The sequence below is a fragment of the Podarcis vaucheri genome, assembly GCF_965113315.1.
Source record: "Podarcis vaucheri genome assembly, chromosome: 2".
NCBI classification, from domain to species: domain Eukaryota; kingdom Metazoa; phylum Chordata; class Lepidosauria; order Squamata; family Lacertidae; genus Podarcis; species Podarcis vaucheri.
In genome coordinates this window covers 40304616-40327355 of record NC_138760.1, presented here as the reverse complement: position 1 = coordinate 40327355, position 22740 = coordinate 40304616, and the positions used below count along the sequence as shown (strand labels likewise).

General features: G+C 47.5%; 1 protein-coding gene across 2 annotated transcripts in view; it reads left to right on the top strand.

Annotated features, from left to right (window-relative positions):
- UBE2O (ubiquitin conjugating enzyme E2 O) overlaps nucleotides 1-22740 on the top strand; it is a 66531-nt gene that overhangs the window by 36411 nt on the left and 7380 nt on the right. The window contains exons 6-14 of one of the 2 annotated variants that reach the window (XM_082203409.1): nucleotides 720-863; nucleotides 1487-1596; nucleotides 2115-2265; nucleotides 4835-4876; nucleotides 14526-15034; nucleotides 16948-17102; nucleotides 18373-18485; nucleotides 19173-19301; nucleotides 20278-20367. In XM_082203409.1, coding sequence (XP_082059535.1) covers nucleotides 720-863; nucleotides 1487-1596; nucleotides 2115-2265; nucleotides 4835-4876; nucleotides 14526-15034; nucleotides 16948-17102; nucleotides 18373-18485; nucleotides 19173-19301; nucleotides 20278-20367 — 1443 coding nt within the window. The remainder of the gene's footprint in view (nucleotides 1-719; nucleotides 864-1486; nucleotides 1597-2114; nucleotides 2266-4834; nucleotides 4877-14525; nucleotides 15035-16947; nucleotides 17103-18372; nucleotides 18486-19172; nucleotides 19302-20277; nucleotides 20368-22740) is intronic. The other variant, XM_082203408.1, reaches the window with a different exon arrangement.

The window sequence follows — 22740 nt, the reverse complement described above, 5'->3', positions numbered from 1 at the left end:
TCCCCAGTGGAACGGTCTCCCATCAAATGTCAAGGAAATAAACAACTATCTGACTTTTAGAAGACATCTGAATGCAGCTCTGTATAGGGAAGTTTTTAATGTTTGATGCTTTACTGTGCTTAATGTTTTTGATTTGTTGGAAGCCTCCCAGTGTGGCTGGGGCAGCATATAAATAATAAATTATTATTATCACATTGTTGTTATTACGGGTGTCAAAAATATACAGCTCTCACACTGTTCAGATGTCCATCTTGCTTGTTTGAAATTCCATATGTCAGGAACAATTGTTTCCACCTTTATAACTAGGGAAATAGAGCCATTGAATGCAAGAACTCCAGAAGTCACTGAAGATAATTCAATCATATTTTCATGGTAGATTTTCCACCTTTGAAATTCTGCTACTTGGTACTGAAATAATTCAAATGAAACTAGGAGCTGTTTGTTTCTAGTACCTTATGACGTTTCCTCCACTATTCATTATTCTGCATACCTAAGATTTCCCTAGTTGCCTTAGAAACTGCTGTTGTGGTTGACTGTAGCAGAGAAAGAGCACTTCAGGACCAAGGAATCTTAGAACAAGTTCTGTTCACTTAAGAATTTTGTTAGTGACTAGCATTGGACCCGGAACGCAGGAATCTCATCCCACAGGGACAAAATGTGGTCTTAATCATACCTGGCTCTGACTTGCACTTCTTTCTTGTATTGCTTCTTCTTTTCAGGGCCTCTTCTTCGATGATTCATATGGCTTTTACCCCGGGCAAGTTCTCATTGGCCCATCAAAAGTCTTCTCGAATGTGCAGTGGCTTTCAGGAGTGAAACCTGTTCTTAGCACAAAGAGCAAGTTCAGAGTGGTGGTGGAAGAGGTATGACTCAGTGAACTTGACTGTGTTAAGGGATCACCGCCTTGCCTGGAGTTTTCCGCAAAACAAGCTGTGTTGTGTTCTTTGAACCAAACGTGATGAAAAAATATTCTACAAAAGTTTAGGATCAATATTTGTTTTTAAATGATGTACAACTTGTGAGTGAGGACCTCACCTATCATTTGTGCTTTGGTTAAAATAGAAATGACCCCATTTTCACTTCCACTCCCTGATTGGTTCTTTGATTTGAGTCCCCATTCAAGCCCAGCCATGAAAGATCTGTAGGATGAAAATAGCCTTCATTTTAAATTGTATCAAGGTTGGTATATGAACGGAGCAATCTTTAGTAAGTGATGCCAGCTTGATAAAAAGCAGGTTTGTTCGAATTGTTTCCAAAAAGCAAATAACTGCTTCTTCATGCTATAGCTACTTAGGTCTGATACGGTTATGCAGCACCAAAACCAAGATAATAGTCCTAGACAAACTTAAAGGCATTCTGTGAGTTGGACAAAAGATACCAAAGTATGAGTGTCTTAACAACTTCAATAACAAAATGCTACTTGATATTTAATCTCGTGGAATTTTCTAAAACCATTCTCTCCTCTCCTCTGCCTTGTTTTCCTTAGGTGCAGGTGGTGGAGTTGAAAGTGACTTGGATCACTAAAAGTTTCTGTCCTGGAGGCACAGATAGTATAAGTCCACCACCGTCTTTAATCACCCAAGAGAACTTGTCTAGGTAAGGAGTTCTTCATATTAATACCCTAAAAACACTCGCCCCATTAAATTACATTCTGCCAGAAGGTTGCTACCAGAAGAGCAATAGTTTACTTGGATGAAAACAGAGTTATTGCTATAGTATTTTGTGCAAACATTTGAGGTGAGATGGTGAATGATCTAATAATATGAAATGGCATGTGTACAGCTGTTTGTGTGCTGTTACGGAGCAAAAGGACTTTAACAATCTGTTTATTTTCCTCTTGCACATTCAAACTTCATAGTATGCTTCATATAAGAGAACATTCCCCTTTGTCCTGCATTAACAAATACTTTTGCACTGTTGAATTAAGCCTAAACCCATGTAAAATGAGGAAGTACTGTCTTTCTCTCTTAAACAGTTCCCCCCCCCCCAAAAAAAAAGTTATCATCTTGTAATATATGAAAGCCCCTGTAGAGGTGTCGGGCAGTGCTAGGACTTTGGGGGAAACTGTATCAGCCAGCAGTAAGGTGGTATCACGGTCACATTGTTTTTGACAGGGTAAAGCGCCTGGGGTGCTTTGACCATGCTGAGCGGCAACTTGGAGAAAGGTGTCTCTATGTGTTTCCTGAGAAAGTGGAGCCGGCAAAAATCACATGCGAGTGCCCAGAGAGAAACTGTGTTCTGGGAGAAGGATCTGTTGCCAAAAAGGTATGTATGCTGGCGTCGTTTGGCTGATAATATCAAACTGCTTCACAGAACATCAAACTTCTTTGCAAAGTTCTTTTATTCAGAATTTCTCTAGACTGTTTTGACAGTCTTGTTAAGATGATAATCCACTGATGTGATTAAGATAATGGTAGTGAGCATTTGGGAACTACGCACCCTTGTACTCCTTCAGCAGCCTCCTCTGTATTGAGAGCACATTTTCCCTTACCCACACATAAGAGAAATACTTGCACCAGTGTTGATTGCAATTAGGGTTTGCGTAGGTGTCCTGCTTAACCAATACTCTTAACCATCTTCAGGTGCCAGAAGAACACCAATTAAGTGAAGTCTCTGCTTAGTCTTAACCATAATTCCATGACTGGTGTTCATGTTTCCCTAAAATATATGTCAGGAAGGAGGCAGTGGCTCAGTGAAACTGTGTGATCCCACAGTTAAGAAAGCAAATTGCCAGTAGCACTGTGGCACAAAAGATATGATACTTAATGATCAGAGAAAATGTGAACTTGTTGAGCTGAATGGTCTGTAGACAGAGAGTTGTTATGGGATGAGTTTGCCTTCATTTGGCAACTGTTGCATTCATTAGATAAGAAGTGATTGAGAAGTGATTTGTAACCTCCTCTAATCAATTTCTGTGAAAAATATGTTATCAGGGGCATATGAATGTCCATCCGATTTTGACGCATTCCACTGCTGGTGCGCTGTCTTCAGAGTAAATCTCTGTTGATTGGCCCCTTCAGTGATTCTAAATGCGAAATGGAGATCTGTTTAGAATCCACATTGCAGGTGGTTGTTTAAATTCTTTCAGTGATTTCAAGTAGGAAAAAAACTCTCTCTTTTTAGCTTTAACCATCCAACATATTCATTTCACCATTCTGAGACAGTGGCTCTGTTCTCATGTAATATTTATCCAAACCATGACTTGGCATGAATGCACAGGCTCCTGGAGAAGTCCCAGCTGCTTTGCTCCTCTTCTGGCCCTGTTTGCTACTGTTCTGAGCTAAACCAATGATATTGGCTTGGTGTGTTGCCCACACCTGGGCTCATGGTTGTCTAGAGCAAAACAAACCACCAGCCCTGGGTGCAGACAAAAAGATGGAGCCAAACCATTGCAGAACAGCGCAGCAACGGCAGAGAATTTGAAAAGCACCCACAATTGCCTCTCCAAGAGTCTGCACATTCCCACTAAGGCATGGCTTGGCTTGGTGTTATGTGTGTAGCAGGGACTCAGCTATACAGCTGCAAACGGAACGTTTTACGTGTGTTTTAAGTGCATTATACAAATGTGACACTAGATGGCAATGGTGAGCTTATGGCAAATTCAATATATTTTTCAAAATGCTTTTAAAAAAGCATTTTCACAGCGTTTTTTGTATGTTTCTAGATTCAACCCAGGTCAATGGCTCTCTACAACTTCTACCCATGATGCTACATGGGATTTTTTTCCTGAGATTATTCATTCACTTCAGTGCACAGTGAGGGGAAAAGTAGCTAACTCAGAGTTGTGTGTATCGCTTGAATTTAACAAGCATCTCTCTTAGGTCAAGTATGAATATGCATTTGTCATGGTTTCTGTCCCTCTCCCATGCATGTTTATATTGCTTCTACCAAGTGTAGAAAGGAAACTACACAATTAAAATAATACAGCTAAGGTGTACTGTGCTAGATATAGCTGCCTCCTTCCTTTTTGAAGTACTTTTGGACCTTTCTGCTCTACTTACGTTTCAGTGAATTCCCCCCCACCCCGCCTAGCCTGTGGATGTAGCTTCTTAATACTTACAACTGCTAAATATCTTCACTTTAATAGCCATTCAAATATATTGAGGGTTTTGGTATCTTTCCATTATCAGATGTGTACCATTCTAGCAGCTACTTTTGACAGTAAAAAAGAGTTTAACATATTTGTTAATAATGAAAAGAATATGGAAATTCACATATTTCTAAAGAATGCTCTTATTTAACTAGGATAGAACAGCTTATTAGCGTCTTCCAGTGTCTTGTTGTAATAATGTGCTAAGTTTCATTTCTGCCCTTGTAGTTTTAGTTTATGGACAATTTACTCTAGCTGTTCATAGTGCAATTTGCTTAGCTCTGTTAATAACAGGTAGGTCTGTGTCTCTCATTACAGTATTTCTTTAATGAGAATTGTGGGGACTACATTCCTTAATCCTGCTTGCAAATCCAATGAAGTGCAGTCTACAGGCATTAATAGTGGTTTACCATAGGCTCAATTAACCCCCTGTTTTGTGATCTTTTTGAGGGAGGTTGTTAAGCATCTGACAGGCCACGAAACATGGTTGTCTGTCTGCTTGGCTCACTAGTTTAGCAGCCTGCGTAAGTGGTTTCATTTGTCACTATAGTGGCATTTTCCCCCTACAAAATCAGCATTTACTTCTAAGAAAATGAAACCAAAATTTTTGAAATCTCCCCTTTGGGTTAAAATATGAATAAGATGCAATCAAACTGTGAATCATTTCTTTGGACTTAATTTTCCTCTTTAAATATTCCCATGCTTTCATCAATAATACCAAAACTGTGGTGTTTAATATTGCAGATGGCCTGTCCTTGTTTCGTATCCAACGTAAAGCCTGAAAAGGTACTGTACTAAACACTTGTTCTATATCTGTTTTTAAAAAGCCTTGAACTTCCTCCTATACGGTAGCTAAGTGTCTCCAATTTCAGCATGCAAATGCCACCTTCCTCCAAATAGGCTGTTGTCAGGGGTTCAGAAGCAGAGACGCAGAGAAGGGTGGAAACAGAGAGCGAGGGGGAGGAAGCCGAAGGGAGAATGAGTGATGATGACGACCCGAGATCTCCAAGCCTAAGCAGTGAGTCAGAGGACTCCCAAAAGGGAGCCCCAGTGAGCAGAGCAAGGGGGGGATCCGGGGGGACACCCCAGGAGGAAGGGAACAGAGGAGATTCAGAGAGCAGCAGCTGGAAGTCGGGACCCACGCTCATAACTGAGGGCGGCAGCAGCTGGAAGTCGGGACCCACGCTCAAGACTGAGAGCAGCAGGGAGGAAGGTAGCCAGGCATCGGGTTCCGGAGGCTGTCAGCAGGAGGGAGGGCACGAGTCAGGGGTGGTCACGCCCTCCTCAGAGAGCGAGGCAACGGTTAAGAGGAAAGTAGAGAGTTGGGCGCGCGCGCCAAGTTCAAATGCAGCGGAAGCTGGAGCAGTAAGCAGCCCGGAGAGTGAGCCAGGTCCTAAAGCCCGCCGCAAGGAGGCAGAAGGATCAGGGGGGTCAGCGTCAGAGGAGAGTAGAAGGGAGGAGGCCCAGGGGGGCAGAAGGACCCAGAGACGTAGGGAGAGGCGAAGGAGGTGGAGCAAGGCTAGGGTATTAAGCTGGTGTGCAAGAGGCGGGGACTCAGACGGGTCTTCGCCGACCTAGAGCAGAAGGTGTAGAGCTGCACGCTGCAGTTCGGAAATGAAACCTGTAACTCAATAAAGACTCTTTTAAAGTGGACGCTGTGTGGCGTGGTCCTATGTGAGCTGGGACCTGGTAGCAGCTCTGACAGTAAGACCCGTCTCCTCAAAGCTTCAGAAACCTGAAACCTCGCAGCGGGAGCAGAAGCCGCTAGGGGAGGAAGAGGGGTGTCTGTAAGCGAGCTCACAAAGGTTAGCAAGATGACGGAAGAACAGAGGATCTCCGCGCTGCAAGAGGCAGTGACCCAGTTGTCCTCAGAGGTATTGGCTTCCAAGAAACGGGAGGAGGAGACTACAGCCGCCTACAGAGACCTACACGCCAGGTTTGAAATGCTTGTTAAGCAAGGGCAACCGGGACCCAGACCGGAGGGCGTGGGATTGGCACGGAGAGCAGGAGGGCTTGTGGCTCACTTCGATGGGACTTTGCAACAGTACCCTAATTTTAGAGCAGACGTGATGTGCGCACTGCAACTGCTGGCAAAAGACTTTAGAGATGAGGAAGAGAAGGTGGGGTTCATATTGTCCCATTTGCATGGGGATGCCAAAGCCTGGCTGCGCAATTTGTGGAGGGATAAAGATCCGGCGCTTCAGAATGCAGATGCCTTTATCAAAGCGATGGATGCGTGTTTTTTGTCTACTATTGATGTGGATCTTGCCAGACGGGAGATTCATGGACTAAAACAAGGGAGGGCGAGCGTCCGGCAGTATCACGCCCGATTTTTTGCGCTGGTCAGTGCTTTAGAATGGGATCGGGATTCGCCCCCTGTCAGAGACCTCTTCTGGGAGGGTCTAAGTTCAGCGGTTAAGGATGAAATTGCAAGGGGGGAGAGGCCCCGAAGCACGCAGGAGGTGGTCCAAAGGGCGCTGACTGTGGGGGTGAGGCTGGAAGAACGTCCATGGTGCAGAGATGAAGGACGTGGAGGGCGCGAAGCAGCGAGAAGTTTCTCTTTCGTTCCGAGGGAAGCAGCGCGTGCGCAATCCACACCTCCGCCAGGAGGGGGAGGGGAACCGATGGAGGTTGGAGGTGCAAGGGCTCAGTCAGCAGCCAGAGCCCTAGCACCGGCAGCAGTGAAAGCGAAGCCTCCTAGAGGGAACAGGAAGTGTTACATCTGCGAGGATCCAGGCCATTTGGCGAAGGAGTGTCCCCGGAGGCTCCACAAGCACACTGCAGCCTCAGCAATGGTGACTGCAGCAACGCAGCAAGGAGAACCACAGCAGGGAAACGACGATGTCTGGCTGGAGACGGAGGCACTGGGGCCCAGCCAGACGCATCTGTGAAGCAGTCCCCAGCAATCTTGCAACCCACGGATCCCCTCCCACCCAAACCAGTAGTGCAGCTCACAGCATCTCTCCAGCTACCCGACGGCGTCACTATCGAAGTGCCGCTTTCTGTGGATTCTGGAAGCAACGCAGACTTTATAGCGCAGAGCTTTGTGGAGCAGCACGCTATACAGCTATTGCCTGCCACTCTGCCCCTGCAAGTCGTCACAGTGGATGGCAGAGAGTTGCTAGGGGGGCAGGTGGTGAAGCAGACGCCACCGATGGTGATGCGCCTTGGCAACCACAGGGAAGTCATCAGTTTTAATGTCACCCAACTGTCGGACACGCCCATTGTGTTGGGCATGAGTTGGCTGGACAGGCACAGTCCGACACTGGCTTGGTACCAGAGACAACTGATCTTCGGCTCCTCTTATTGCGCAGAACACTGCATCCTGCCCCGACGGGAGGGAGAGGAGGAGGAATCACAACTGCAGTTGGGAACGTTGCAAGCGGTCCCCCACAAATACGCGAGCTTTTTGGAGGTCTTCTGCGAGAAGGAGGCGGACAAGCTACCCCCTCACCGGCCATATGACTGCAAGATTGACCTCCTACCGGGGGCGACGCTGCCGAAGGGGCGGCTATACTCCATGTCTGAAGATGAAATGCAGGAACTCAAACAGTTCATCGAGCATAATCTGGAGCGTGGCTTCATCAGAGAGTCCAAGGCAGTGGGGGGCAGTCCCGTTTTCTTCGTGAAAAAGAAAGACACGCCCCAAAAAAGACTAGTTGTGGACTACCGCCTTTTGAACCAGATGACCAAACCGTCTGATTACCCCATGCCCAGGATTGACGACCTCCTCGCGACGGTGCGCAAGGGACGCGTGTTCACCAAGTTGGACCTGCGAGGGGCGTACAATCTCATCCGCATGCGGGAGGGCGATGAGTGGAAGACGGCCATGTTCACACCGCTGGGCACCTACGAATACAGAGTTATGCCCTTTGGATTACAAAATGGCTCTCACTGTTTTCAAGCTTTTATGCATCACGTGTTGGAGGGACTCCTCTACAAGACATGCGTCTGCTTCCTGGATGACATCCTGATTTTCTCTGACTCGCAGCAAGCTCACGACCGAGACGTGAGGGAGGTGCTCAGCAGGTTGCAACAACATAGACTGTACGCCAAGCTGGAGAAGTGCCAGTTCGACACGACGGAGGTGGATTTCCTGGGATACAAGTTGTCGGACAAGGGGATAGCCATGGACAGCACCAAGGTTCGTGCGGTATTGGATTGGAAAAGCCCGCGCAACCGGAAGGAGGTCCAGCGGTTTGTCGGCTTCGCCAACTTCTATCGCAAGTTTATCAAGGGGTTCGCGATGCAGACGGCAGCAATTACGGACACGCTCAGCTCCAAAAAAAAGAAATTCATCTGGACGGAGCAGGCGGAACAGTCCTTTCAAGCGCTCAAGCATCTCTTCGCATCGGAGAAGCAACTGCTGCATATCGACCCCAGTAAACCGTTGAGGGTAGAGACAGACGCGTCAGACAGAGCCGTGGGAGCTGTCCTGCTGCAGCGAGACCCGCAGGGGGTGTGGCGGCCGGGAGCGTTCTACTCCAGAAAGCTCAGCAAGTCGGAGCAGAACTACACCATCTGGGACAGGGAGTTGCTGGCCATTCATGCAGCTTTCAAGGCGTGGAGGCACTTCCTAATCGGCGCCAAGCACACGGTGCAGGTCTGCACGGACCACAAGAATCTGGAGCACTGGCGCACGGCTCAGTTCCTGAACCAGAGGCAGATACGTTGGGCGGAGTTCTTTGCTGACTTCAATTTCCGAATAGAGTACGTCCCAGGCGACACCAACATCATGGCGGATGCACTGTCCCGAAAACCGCAATACCTAGAAGAGGTGACGCCAGCGGCGGCCATGCACATCTTCGCACCGACGGCGTGGGCGTGTGCCTCAGCTACAGTAGACCTGGATGCGGTGCGACGTGCATTGCGGGACGACTCATTCGCGCAAGACAAGATGGCGGAACTGCTCAGAGGCACGGCTACCACGGACGAGTTCCAGGTGCGGGACGGCTTGCTCCTACGCAAAGGGGCTGTCTATGTACCAGGAGACGACCTTCGCGCCAAGGTACTGCAACAGTTGCACGACGCACCCACGGCCGGTCACTTTGGCACAGAGAAAACGATGGAATTAGTCGCGAGAGACTTCTGGTGGCCCAGGCTGAGAGGAGAGGTCGCGGACTACGTCGCGAGGTGCGACACCTGCCAGAGGGCCAAGCCGGTACACAGACCACCGGCGGGACTGTTAGAACCGCTGCAAACACCGTTTGAACCGTGGGAGAGGGTGGCCCTGGACTTTGTGACGGATTTACCCAACTCGAGAGGCAAGACAGCTGTGCTAGTGGTGGTGGACTTGTTCACCAAGATGGCACATTTCATTCCGTGTGCGAAGGTGGCCACGGCGGAACAAACCGCCAAACTGTTCATAGATCACGTGTTCAAAGTGCATGGCCTGCCACGGTCTATCCTGTCCGACCGCGGACGCCAGTTCATCTCGTCTTTCTGGCAGAAGCTGATGGGTTTTCTAAATGTCAAGGTCAATCTGGCATCAGCAAGACACCCGCAGACCAACGGGCAAGCAGAGAGGGTCAATGCCATCATGCAGCAGTACCTGAGATGCTATGCCAATCAACAGCCTGCGACGTGGGTGGATTACCTGCCGCTAGCCGAGTTCGCTTACAACAACACGAAGCACGTGTCCACAGGAGTGACGCCGTTCTTTGCCAACAATGGGAGGAATCCCAGAACCTTCCCGGGACTGGAGAGAGTGGGGGAAGGTGAACCACAGACGGCGGACGCGTTCGCGTCAGAGCTGCAGGCGGTCCACGATCAACTCAGACGGCAGCTGGAGCTAGCTAAGCACGCCTACAAGGTGCAAGCTGACAAGCACAGGCGGGTTGGCGAAGTGATCCAAGTGGGAGACTGGGTCTGGTTGGCAGCCCACGCAGTGCCGACCAGGTCGCTTGCCAAGAAGAAGTTGGGGCACAAGCAGATCGGTCCGTACCAAGTCGAAGCGCAGATCAACCCGGTAGCCTTCCGACTGGCGCTGCCGGAGGGTTCCAGAATGCATCCGGTGTTCCACAGGTCGGTGCTCACTCCCTACAAGGCACCTCACAGGTTCCAGGAGCCAGGGACGGCGCCAAGTCCGCTCCGGGAACGGACGGAGACGCGGGAGGTGAAGCACCAGGACCACATCAACGAGGTCACGGAGATTTTGGACTCCAGATGGGGGGAAGAGGGAGTCGAATACCTCTTAGCCAGAGAGGGCACCCGGGCCAGCGCCAATAGCTGGGTACCAGACTACGCTTTGGAGGAACCCCTGCTCAAGGACGAGTTTCATGCCCTCTTCCCACACAAACCCATGCCAGCGAGCTTCTTCGACGACTGGTTGTTCACACCCACACTTTCTTCCAGCACGTTCCATGGATTCGACTCAGAAGGGGAACCCGCACGGAGCACCCGTTCCCCAGAAGGTTCACCGGCAGGTTCGGCATCAGGCAACTCGTATTGGTGGGACGATCGACCTGAGGAGCGATGGCGCAGGAAGTGGCTGGAGATGCCAGGTCGAGCGACCGACGCAGAGACTGACATGGACGTGTTCGGGGAGGACCTCGGGTTCGAGCACGGCGGTACAGAGATGGAAGAGCAACAAGTCAACGTCGACGACCGCGAGGGGGAAGACTCGGAGGTCTTCAGTTGGCGGCCACCCACGGGGAGCGACCTGTATCCAGCATTCCCTCCCATGATGATGGAGCGCCCAGCACCCACACCTGACAGCGGGGAGGGGGGAAGGGGGGGCTTCGAGGGGGGGATGGATGTCAGGGGTTCAGAAGCAGAGACGCAGAGAAGGGTGGAAACAGAGAGCGAGGGGGAGGAAGCCGAAGGGAGAATGAGTGATGATGACGACCCGAGATCTCCAAGCCTAAGCAGTGAGTCAGAGGACTCCCAAAAGGGAGCCCCAGTGAGCAGAGCAAGGGGGGGATCCGGGGGGACACCCCAGGAGGAAGGGAACAGAGGAGATTCAGAGAGCAGCAGCTGGAAGTCGGGACCCACGCTCATAACTGAGGGCGGCAGCAGCTGGAAGTCGGGACCCACGCTCAAGACTGAGAGCAGCAGGGAGGAAGGTAGCCAGGCATCGGGTTCCGGAGGCTGTCAGCAGGAGGGAGGGCACGAGTCAGGGGTGGTCACGCCCTCCTCAGAGAGCGAGGCAACGGTTAAGAGGAAAGTAGAGAGTTGGGCGCGCGCGCCAAGTTCAAATGCAGCGGAAGCTGGAGCAGTAAGCAGCCCGGAGAGTGAGCCAGGTCCTAAAGCCCGCCGCAAGGAGGCAGAAGGATCAGGGGGGTCAGCGTCAGAGGAGAGTAGAAGGGAGGAGGCCCAGGGGGGCAGAAGGACCCAGAGACGTAGGGAGAGGCGAAGGAGGTGGAGCAAGGCTAGGGTATTAAGCTGGTGTGCAAGAGGCGGGGACTCAGACGGGTCTTCGCCGACCTAGAGCAGAAGGTGTAGAGCTGCACGCTGCAGTTCGGAAATGAAACCTGTAACTCAATAAAGACTCTTTTAAAGTGGACGCTGTGTGGCGTGGTCCTATGTGAGCTGGGACCTGGTAGCAGCTCTGACAGCTGTTAATATTCTAAGTAGCTTATTTTTCCATGTAAACTCATCAGCAGATTTTGACATTTGTTGATCTCTTTCTAGATAAACCCACATTGCTTAAGAAGAGTCTATTTGTGGGTGTCATTCTTTTTAAGTGCCATAATTCCTCCTCCAGGGAAAGGTTATCTTAACCTTTTTAAGAACAGCTTAGCCAATTCTAACTTCATTTTGTATAATTTTGGTAATCTTCTAAATTAGTAATAATAAGATTCATGTCCGTCCGTGTGATAGAAATGTGCCAGGAGGAAAGTGCATGTTTAAACTGAAATCTGTATAATATTCCCGGCAACACTTATTTCCCCATCCTGACAGAGGAGGCCCCTGCCGGTTGAGGTCACCAGGCAGAAGGGGTGTTAGCAGGTCTTGCTCTCCTGACAGCAGTGCTTTGCATTTTGCTATAGAAGTAGATAATATCTTTTCACTTGGGGACAGGAGCATGATGATGGCAGTGTCTGGAATTATTGACATGTTTTCTCCTCTCATGGCTGCCTTAGATGCTGCTTATTTCCTTTCTTACAGAACTCAGTGGGGGCAACATAAATGGTATCCACTCCAGTTAGTGCAACTAAATATTACCATCCAGGTTTCTAAGCTCTTACTTGCTGTAGTGAGAGGATTGCAGGCATGAGGACACTTATAGGTAAAAAGTAGGGAGGAAGGAGAGCATAAATGCCTCCTAAACCTGGAGGTTCTCTTGTGCAAGTACCTCCTAGGGAATTTTCTCTGCATCAGGACTTCTGGTTTTGAAACTTGGCAGGATATATGTGGGAACCAGTTACTAACATCTGGCTTGCACATTTACAGGGGAGAACTGACGGTGCAGAAAAATAATGTTTAAAGTATTCCGCCTGCTGATTCTCCCCCACACGTCCTCTTCTCTTTCCCCCCACCTTTTGTATTTGCAATATGAGGGAAACACAGTTGGGAACCTCACTTGTCTCTCAGTGTTGGTATGTGTTGACATTACAATACTCTGAATTGCCTGGTGTCAGTTATGACACGTTATAGACTGTAATGAGCCCAAAAACTTGGGTTTTTATATTGATACTTGCCACCACAAACAAGCTGATGGGCAGTGACTTCAATCCTGCTTTCTGCAGGGATCAGCTGCAGTTCCCCATTGGAAAAGTCGGTTGCTCTTCCAATCCAGCAATGTCTATACCTGCCACACACCTGATTGCACATATAATGTCAGGTGTGGGGCAAGTGAGTTCAATTTGGGGGAAATTGCCCACAGGCTGGAGGTTCTCAGTCCCTAAACTAGAGTGACAGGAGTTTGTGGGGGCTTTTTAATGTATAAATTGATTACTAAACTTTCTGTTGGGGAAAGTGGCTCTTGGGTAGAAAGAGAACAGAATCTGGTGGGGAGTACAGTTGTTGGGGATGGTGCTCTGCTGGCTTTGAATAATGAATAAGGTTTTAGTTTTATATTTAATCATAGCTGAATCTTTGTATTCCCTCCATGACTTAACATTAAGGTATAATGGCTTTAGATTTATTGCTATGAAGCTAGATGTAGTGTTGGGGATATGAAGTCCTCCTAGAAAAAGTTAATCTTCCTTCTGAAAAGCAAGGAAGGCATCACGACTTCGGAGACTTGTTCCTGCCACTTTTTGCAGTGCAGTTTCTGCTAAATGCCAGTAAACATACTTAAGAAATAAGTGTGAACAGAAAACCATAGTAATGGTGCTATTAAAAAAAAACTTGGTGAGAGAGGTACATTGTAAAGAAGGCTAGGCAACTGAGTCCCAACTGGGCAACATAGTATATTAATAAGGCCTCCTTAAGAATGTCTCAAGAACTGTTGGGTTTCACCTTGCCAGTGCATTTACAGCTACAGTGGTGCCTCGCAAGATGAAAAGAATCCGTTCTGTGATTCTCTTCGTCTAGCGGTTTTTTCGTCTTGCGAAGCAAGCCCATTGAAGGATTAGCGCTATTAGCGGCTTTTAGCGGCTTATCTGCTGATCGGATCAGCTGATAAGCGGCTTAGCGGCTTAGAAAAAGGGGGGAAAGGGGGAAAAAACCAGCAGGAACTCGCAAGACATTGTCGTCTTGTGAAGCAAGCCCATAGGAAATTCGTTTTGCGAAGCACCTCCAAAACGGAAAACTCTTTCGTCTAGCAAGTTTTCCGTCTTGTGAGGCATTCGTCTTGCGGGGCACCACTGTAATGAACTTTTAAAGTCTCTTCCTCCACACTCTCCTCTTACTGTATTTTCCTGGCCCCATGCTGGCCTCTTTAAGGCCTCTTGTGGCCTTTGGCTACTTGTGCTTTTATCCACATCACCTTGGATACCTGAAACTGACATGATGTTGTCGTGCTGGTTTGTCTTCATTGCTCTCCTTAATGGACTGGACCTACTTTGCGACATCCAGAATTGAGTCACACTGATGGAGAAATCTAGAAATGGCTTGCCCGGAGTGTTTCCTCGGTCAGCCAGTCATAACCACTGTGGGTTTTAGTAATGTTGGTACAAGGACCCCTCTACCTATGCAAAAGGAATTCCTCTCCCTCTCCTCTCCCCCGTGTCCTTTGAATTGAGCCAATTGTACAGGCAAAAGTCCTTCTGCTAATGGGACAAGATTGCTGGATGCAACCCAGTTGCTTGTTGCTTCTCAATAGAGTGGTCACAACTCCTGTAGAGAACTCTGGGCTAGCAAGGAAGCATCAGTCTTCCAGTGAAAGCAGTCTTAGCTCAAGGGCCAAAATGCTAAAGGAAAATAGAGTCCAAGGATTGCTTAGAATACAAAACCGTTCATCTGCTCAACTCAGCAGCATGATTAACTCTGGCTAAAACTCTTCCTACATCTTGGGCTGCATCTATTGACCATCCTTTATTTTCTGTAGGTGAGGAGATTGTTGAAGAAGCAGATAGTGAAGATCATGTCGATATCCCCAGACTCGCAGGGTGCCCTTGACCTCCCTGAAGCAGAATCTGCCGCAGCAGGTGACCAGCCATCTGAAGAACCTAAAGCCGGCTTAAAATGTGAACTAGAGGACTCTGCCCATGATGCTGTAAGCTTACAAGAAGTAAAGGAAGAACATCTTGATGGAACGGGAAAAGGCGTCCCTTGCGAAGCAGCTGGGCTGCAGTTGCAACCACCATTTGTTCTGAAACGGAATGATGGCTCCTCAGACTACAAGCTCCAGTCAATAGAACAGGATGCTGACGACGAAGCAGCAGATGACACAGACGACACCAGCTCTGTGACCTCTTCTGCCAGCTCCACAGCCTCTTCCCAAAGCGGCAGTGGCACAGGGCGCAAGAAGAGTATCCCACTCTCCATCAAGAACCTCAAGAGGAAGCATAAGAAGAAGAAAACCAAGGTTTCCCGCGAGTTTAAGCCAGGAGACAGGTAAGGCTGCCCTTAAGCGTGCCATTAAATCCTGCCAGTTCTGAGTTTTCACAGTCAAATGTGAGTGTGTGTTTAAAATGCCCATGGCACAAGGATTTGTGCAACCTCATCAGGATGGGTTTTTAGTTTGACGGCCTGCGTAGAACGTTCACCTTGGTCATGTTTCAAGAGAAATGTAAAGAGCAAACTGTGATGACTCCATGGATGCCCAATATGAGGCAAGTGTGTGAACTCAGGCCACACAGATCTCTGTAGAATGAATAAAATTAAAGGCACCAGTCTGACTGCCTTTTCCCATTCTCTGGAACCAAGTAACCCAAAACCCCAGTTTCTACTGCAGCCTTATAAACATCTGCCTTCCGATATATGTGGGGATTAAAAAAACACTTTAGGAAAGAGTAGAATTTTATCCAGTCTTAATTTTATTGAGTAGAATTTTATCCAATTTTAACTGTTTCTGCTGTGCTTGGTGTAGAGGCCAACTGGGAAGTCCAGCAGTGCCACAGCCCATCCACCACCAGCTCCTCCAGCTTCTTCATCCAAACCTTTGCCAACATGGTGGCAAAGGTGGCCAGTGAGGGGAGCAAGCGGGTGGGTAGTCGAGTCCACCAGGCAGGAGAGAGAAAGAGGCCACAATAAACATGCTAAAGGGGGCTCAGGAGGATCCCGGGGGCCTGAATGAGCTTGCAGCTGGTGACTCTGAGCTCTGCCTCGGTCTCAGCATCCGGGCCGCTGCCAATGGAAGGCATGAAGCGGAGGGCGCCAGCTAGCAGGGGTGGAGGATGAGATGTGGGGGTGGGGCGAGGGGGCTCTGCTCCAGATCCCTGCACTTCAAAAATGGAGTCAAGGAGGGCAGAGCAATGAAGAATGGTAGCACTTACTCTTTATGCAGGACACTAGTCTCTACACATACACTCCACACTCCTACGTCTCCTCCATCAAGTGAAGGAAGAAGCATTATCCCCGTTGGTTGGCGCATTCCATCCAGGCAAACACAGTCAAGGGCCAGTCCTGGATGTGGCTGGAGAGGGGAGATAGAGAGGCCTGTGAGGAGTCCCAAGGAAGGGCAAATAGAGAGGCTTGGGGGACTACATTTAAACCACCGGCCTAGGGTTATCCACTCCTGCTTTAAGAAGTACAATGGTACCTCGGGTTACAGACCCTTCAGGCTACAGATACTTCAGGTTACAGTCTCCGCTAACCCAGCAATAGTACCTCAGGTTAATAACTTTGCTTCAGGATGACAACAGAAATCGCGTGGCGGCAGCGGGAGGCCCTATTAGCTAAAGTGGTACCTCAGGTTAAGAACAGTTTCAGGTTAAGAACGGACCTCCAGAACGAATTAAGTTCTTAACCCGAGGTACCACTGTACTGTATATGAGCTGCAGTATCATGCCCATTCATCTGTAAGATGTCATTCCAACCTCTTTTACCACCATTAAAAAGGGGGAAATTAAGCTGTGAGGCAATAGGCATGCATCACCATTTTAAGTTTACAAGTGACTACAAGGTGGTTTAAAATCAAGTACGTACAGTACTGACAACTAGGTTATCTGTTAGTCACTACCCATTGCTTCCAGCCAATTAGATAAAATTGCAAGTTCATCTTGAATCATGTCCTTCAAGCCTAAAAATATATATAAAAGCTTTTTTAGAAATTAATGGTACCCAGAATGTTTTCTGCAGCAGCTGGCCAAGATCATTCTTGAGACATTTTGGGCCACTTGTTCTTCCCAGTTAGATAGAACAATGGATGGTGCTTGATGAGAACAGAAGCTGCCGAAGCACATAGTTGAAAGGAGCTAGTTTCACCTGATGTGATTGCTATTGGTGCGATCAGAAGGCCCCATTTTGTCTGACTCCCCTTGCTGTAGGAGGCGTCTTCTGTAATTCGCTGCCTTTTTTGGTCACAGGGTTGCTGTGGAAGTGGTGACCACGATGACTTCAGCTGATGTGATGTGGCAGGATGGCACAGTGGAGAAAACCATTCGTTCCAATGAGCTGTTTCCTGTCCATCACTTGGACAACAACGAGTTTTGCCCTGGGGATTTTGTGGTGGACAAAAGAGGTAATTGGTGTGATGTGCATTGTTTTCACCTTTACAATTGTGTTTTGAGTCTGGATCTTTAGACTGCCAATAACATTGAATGTAATAACACCAGCATTGTTCACTTTTAGCATTTTTCCTGAGAATCTTATTTTGTTGATGAACTTTGACCCTCACAATTGTTAAAGTAATAAATTGGATAATGTGGCACCCCTTTGTATTCAAGCAGTAGTGAAAGGTGTTTTTGCCTAGTCACCATATTGTAAATTGATCTATCCTGGTGTTTTTAAAAAAACCATACAGGTAGTCCTCCTCTTGAGATGCCAAGTACCTCAGATACAATATGGCAACTGTGCCTATTATATTTGGCAGATAGAATTTCTCCAAAGAGAATAAGCCACTCTTCAGTTTGTGTCTAAAAACCCGTCTCCATACAGTGTTTTAATTAGTGGACCGTAGATGAAAGGAAAAGGGGCTGTATTCATTTAAATAGGATTAGCACTGGTGCAGTGTGATTTCCCCCCTCTCCTTCCCTATGTGTGCCCCATGCTGTCCCCAAATCTGCTCCAGAGAGTTGGGTGAACCCTCAGACCAGATTTAGAGGGTGCACAGGGGGAGGAGAGGGAAACAATCCACTTAATTCTATGTTGAATATGACCCAAGGAGCGCAAATAAGTGTTTGAATATTCTTTTTGCTTATCTATTAAGAGACTTCCAGTCCATAACAGACTCCCACGAGAGGTGGTGGACTCTCCTTCTTTTGGAGGCTTTTAAGCAGAGGTTGGATGGCCATCTGTTAAGGATGATCTAGTTCAGGGGTGGCCAACTCTCAAGAGACTGTGATCTACTCACAGAGTTAAAAACTGGCAGTGATCTACTCCCTTTTTGAGGGTTCAGCAGGTCAAGTTGTTGAGCTTTTTTAGGGAGGAAGAAGGAAATCACCATTTTTTGGGGGGGTGCAGGGCTAAAATGTTGAGCTTCTTTAGGGGAGCCAAAGTTATTGAGCTTCTTTGGGGGGAGCCAGTGATCTACCACGCACGTCCAGTGATCTACCGGTAGATCACGATCTACCTGTTGGACATGCCTGATCTAGTTGAGATTCTTGCGTTGCAGGCGGTTGGACTGTATGACCCTGGGGTGCCTTCCAATTCTGCAATCCTATGAGTCTAATCCTTATGGAATATTAGTCCTTTACCCACTGTTGTTTGCCTAAGCCTCTAGAAAAAGAGGATTTGACACTTCAGTATGCTGCTCTCTCTTACTGGAGTCTTCTTTCTTCAATCCTAAATAGCACAGGGTTCTCAGGATCCTGGGATGTATGGAGTGGTGCAGTCAGGTGACCATGTTGGCCGCACCTGTGTGGTGAAATGGTTCAAGTTGAGGCCTAGTGGAGATGATGTTGAGGTAAGAAGCAAAGGTCCTTGTCTTTTGTGCCCTTATTATATTTATGTGGACTTTTATTCATTATACACTTCAGTATACTGGAAAAGCTGTATTTAAAAGTGATAGATACTGCGCTGACTTTTTTTCTTTCCAATCTTTCTCCCAATAAACCCTAATGCAGATTTTATCTTTTTTTCCATGCCAGATCAAAGTTAGGTGTCAGAACTTAAGTAAAAAATAGTGTGTGTGGTTTTTTTCCCATACTCTCAGATCCTCTTACTGGATCCTCCTTTATGTTAAATGTTGACTTGGGCGGATTGATTTATTCTCATCCTCTGTTTTGGTGGGGGAGAACAGGAGCCCCGAATGAGTGTATTGTAGAAGGTTAGAGCTTGGTGCAGATGGACAGGACTGTACAGTCCTCCTTTCACGTGACTCTACCACTTTGGAAATGCACGTGGAGGTTTCTTGTTATGAATTTTCCACCACAGTGTGGTAAAAGTTGTGAGTGCCTACCTGTTTTAGTCAACTCTTCAGAGCTCTTTTAAAAATTATATATGCCTGAAGCCTTGTACCAGATATTTCAACGCAGCAGCAGCAGCGTTGAGCAGAATGTCTTGAGTTCCAGGATGTTGTTCTTGGAAGCATGTAGGAATTGGAAAATCTGGACGAGGATTGGTCTTAAACATGGTGTATGTTCTTCGCCAGCTGATTGGGGAGGAAGAAGATGTCAGTGTGTATGACATCGCTGATCACCCAGACTTCCGCTTCCGCACTACTGATTTTGTGATCCGCATTGGCAATGCTGAGGATGGTGCTTCAGTTGGTGAAAATGAGGTAGGTCTTGCATGTCCGTGGGGCCTAATGCTGCGGGAGGGGGAAACGCAGTTGCCAGATTCCTCTGTGCCTTGGTTTGGACTGAAAAGAGATAGGCCGTCTTGTCCTGCTTAGTGTTCCTAATAGACGTGCATCCCTTTCTAGAAGAAGGGAGGCTCTTTTCTTTCGGCACATACATAGAACTGAGGTCCTCCCCTTGTAGCAGATGCCATAGCTAACCAGAACGTAACAATGAGGTCATTGGAATCTTTCGGCCGCAGAAGCGTAAAGCTTACATAATTTGAGTGGAGAGATGATACATGCATGAATTAATAGCCTAAAAGGCCATCATGCCTCTTCCTAATTGCCTTCTTCAGTAATGAAGCTGTGCAGAGAAATCTGCAGACCTGAAACTTCTAAACAGCTTATGAACACCGACATATATCACTTACTCGGCTTCGGGTACAATTTTAATTGGGCTTTTTAAAGTCTCGTCTCCGGCATCATATTGAACATTGCTGAGCAAGTGACAGAGACAGCCTATGGTGAACATGTTCAGCATATATACAAGGCCAGGTTCAGCGTGGATCATCTCTGTGAGGAAACCACATAAAGACGCCATCTGCCGGGAGGGAAATGGTTTGAAAGGCTCAAACGCCAGTTCCTCAATCCACCACAAGATGGCAGCCCTGTCAAATACTTCAAAAATGGATTCTTCAGAGAGACTGGAGATGAGTAGCGCTGAGGTCGTTTTGATGTACAGTTCACTGTCTTTGAGGTGGATTTGTTTTGGAAATATCCTGCACCGGACATCCCCCTCCGTAAAATTGCAGCAGCAGCAGCAGCAAGAATCATTACAATTTCTCTTGGCTTACTCTGTTGATATCCTCCTCTTGCTTATGCACCCCACTCACTTGAAGAAAGTAGTTGCTAACTGCTGGTATTCTAGAAGGTCGAGTTAAGCTGGCTCTAAGGCTTGTTGTGTTTGTTTCCGTAGCCCTCTGTGGGTCAGGTGGCCCGTGTGGATTTCAGCAGCAAAGTGGAAGTTGTGTGGGCTGATAACTCCAGGACAATCGTTCTGCCACAGGTAAGCTGCCTCTACTTGATGGAGCTCTTGTTCATTGGGTCCCATGCCTTTATAGCAAGGAGGGGGCATTTTGTCTGAAACTGGGAATGCTTGTTGTTTCTTTTTCATCAGCTCTTAAATTTGCTTTGAATTTGTTGAACCTTGGAAATGGATTGCTCTAAGTCAGGGGTCACCAAGTCAGTGACTGTGGGCACCATGGTGCCCATGAACATTTTTACTTGTGCTCCTGGGCTGATGCCCAAGACTCTGAACTATCATTAAAAGAAAGCTATGGGGCAAAGCCTTCCAAGCAATTCCTGTGACATGAGAGTGAGTATGGTGTGGCCACTTTGTATATTTTTCCTGATGCAGTGGTGCCTCTCAAGACAAAATTAATTCGTTCCGCGAGTTTTGTCGTCTTGCGATTTTTTTCGTCACACATTGTAGGGTGCATTCAGTTCATGCCCTTTTCCGATAGCTATGTTATAAACACTTGTACACAGCGGATCTCATTGACAGAACTCCTGGTGAGCTTTCAAGGAAGCCCAGGATTCATGGAAAAGCGCACTCCACATGCATGACTGACTGTAAAACAATACCCTTAGTTGAATTAGAGAAAGGGAGGAGGAGCAGATGAAATAGAATGGTTTGGGAATAAGCTTATGGGGCAGGCAACATGGCAACTTTCAGGTGCTGTTAGATTCCATCTCCCATCAGTCTCAGCCAGCATGACCAGTGGCCCAGGATTATGGGGAGTTTGAGTCCAACATTTATCTGGAGGGCACACTGTTGACTACCCCAAGGGTTTCACTAGCTTGAGCATCTGCAGTGCAGCAGCCATGCTCCCTGTCCCCATTTCCAGTTTTCCTGCTTCTAGAACACTGATGATCAGAGTGTGTGTAACATCCTTGCATAAGCTGGTGTTTCTAGGTGAAAAAGATCCGCTGGGAGAGGCATTACAGCTAAATTTGTCCCAAAGCAACGTTAGAGGAGACCACAGTACTGAAAGCTTTTTAGCTCATGCCTGGTCTCTTCATTTCCAGATAGCTGCTGCGTCTCTGCTATAGCCAGCACCCGCAGTGGTTTGCTTTTGCCTCAGAAGCCTGTTCATGTGCATAAATGCTTGGCATTCGAGGCTTTCTTTTTCTGAACCAGCAGTTCTCCTTTAATTGCAGCAGAATGGTCCAGTGCCTGAGCTATGGAAGTGGGATACAAAGCCCTCTGCTGTCTCCCTTCCCACTCCTGTCACATGTGATCAGATCACAGGTCTGGCGTACACTTCCACAAAGGACAACTGTCTCCGTACAATTCCGCACCCAACCTATAATAAAAGTTTATACCGTTTAAAAGAACCTGTTAATTTGATTTGTGGTTGTAGATTAAGGTCTACAGCAAACAGAAGTTCCCTGGGAAACTACTACTCTCCAGCTACCAATGCTTCTATATATATATATATATATATATATATATTTTCCCTCCATCATGGCAGGGATCTGTGAAAAGGTGTACCAAAGCCCATACGCGGAAGAGTATCTGTACATCTCATGCAACCTCCAAGACATCTTTGTTAAATCCCCCTGCAGTTTGAGCAGAAAGAAAATTGGGCTGGGTGGTGGAGGACAAGAGGGCCGTATTCTGAAAAGTCACATCCCTAATATACACAACAGAGATCAGAAGGGGCACACCTTGGAAACAGAGTGCTGTGGAGTGCAGCAGCTTGAGGATTATTCGGATCATAAGAACAACTCCTTGTAGGAGGAAAGCGATAGGCATTTCCATGTAGTTCACAGGTTGTCACTTTGAAAGTGGAGGGTTCAGTCCTGTTCCGACAAAAACATCAAGCAGCTTATCAAAAACGGCAAGGGAGAAATGTGATAAATGGCAGCATGGAATAAATAGACTTGTTAAGAGGAGTTCAGTATCCTGGGATCTTCCGTCTAGCAGAGTTAATGCCTGCTGCTCTCTAGTCTGCTGCAGATCTTCAAGCTCACTGTAGCCTTTTTATAAACTGCTCCAGTTAACCCAGGGTGCCCTACTTTTTGAGGGTAAAGTGCTGATTCAGAATCCTGTAGATGGATATTGCATAAGATCTGCAGTCGAGGCATGTAGAATCCACCTGAAAGTCAGTCCAGTGGGAGTTTGCCTAGAGATGGGCAAATCTGTCCATTTTGTTTTTTCTTAGTTACTCATTCTTTCAATCTCAGATTCAGTTCTCCTCATTTCCACATCAGTATGCGTGCAACTTTTTTGAAGTCCGCATGAAAACTGTACATGTTTTTGCCTAATATAGGGAGGTTTCCACAGAGCACTAAACAGATTGTTCCATCAATTTCTCCTCTCTTCCCCCTGAGCACTTCTCTGGGGATTCTCCCAACTTCCTCATAGAGCCGAATT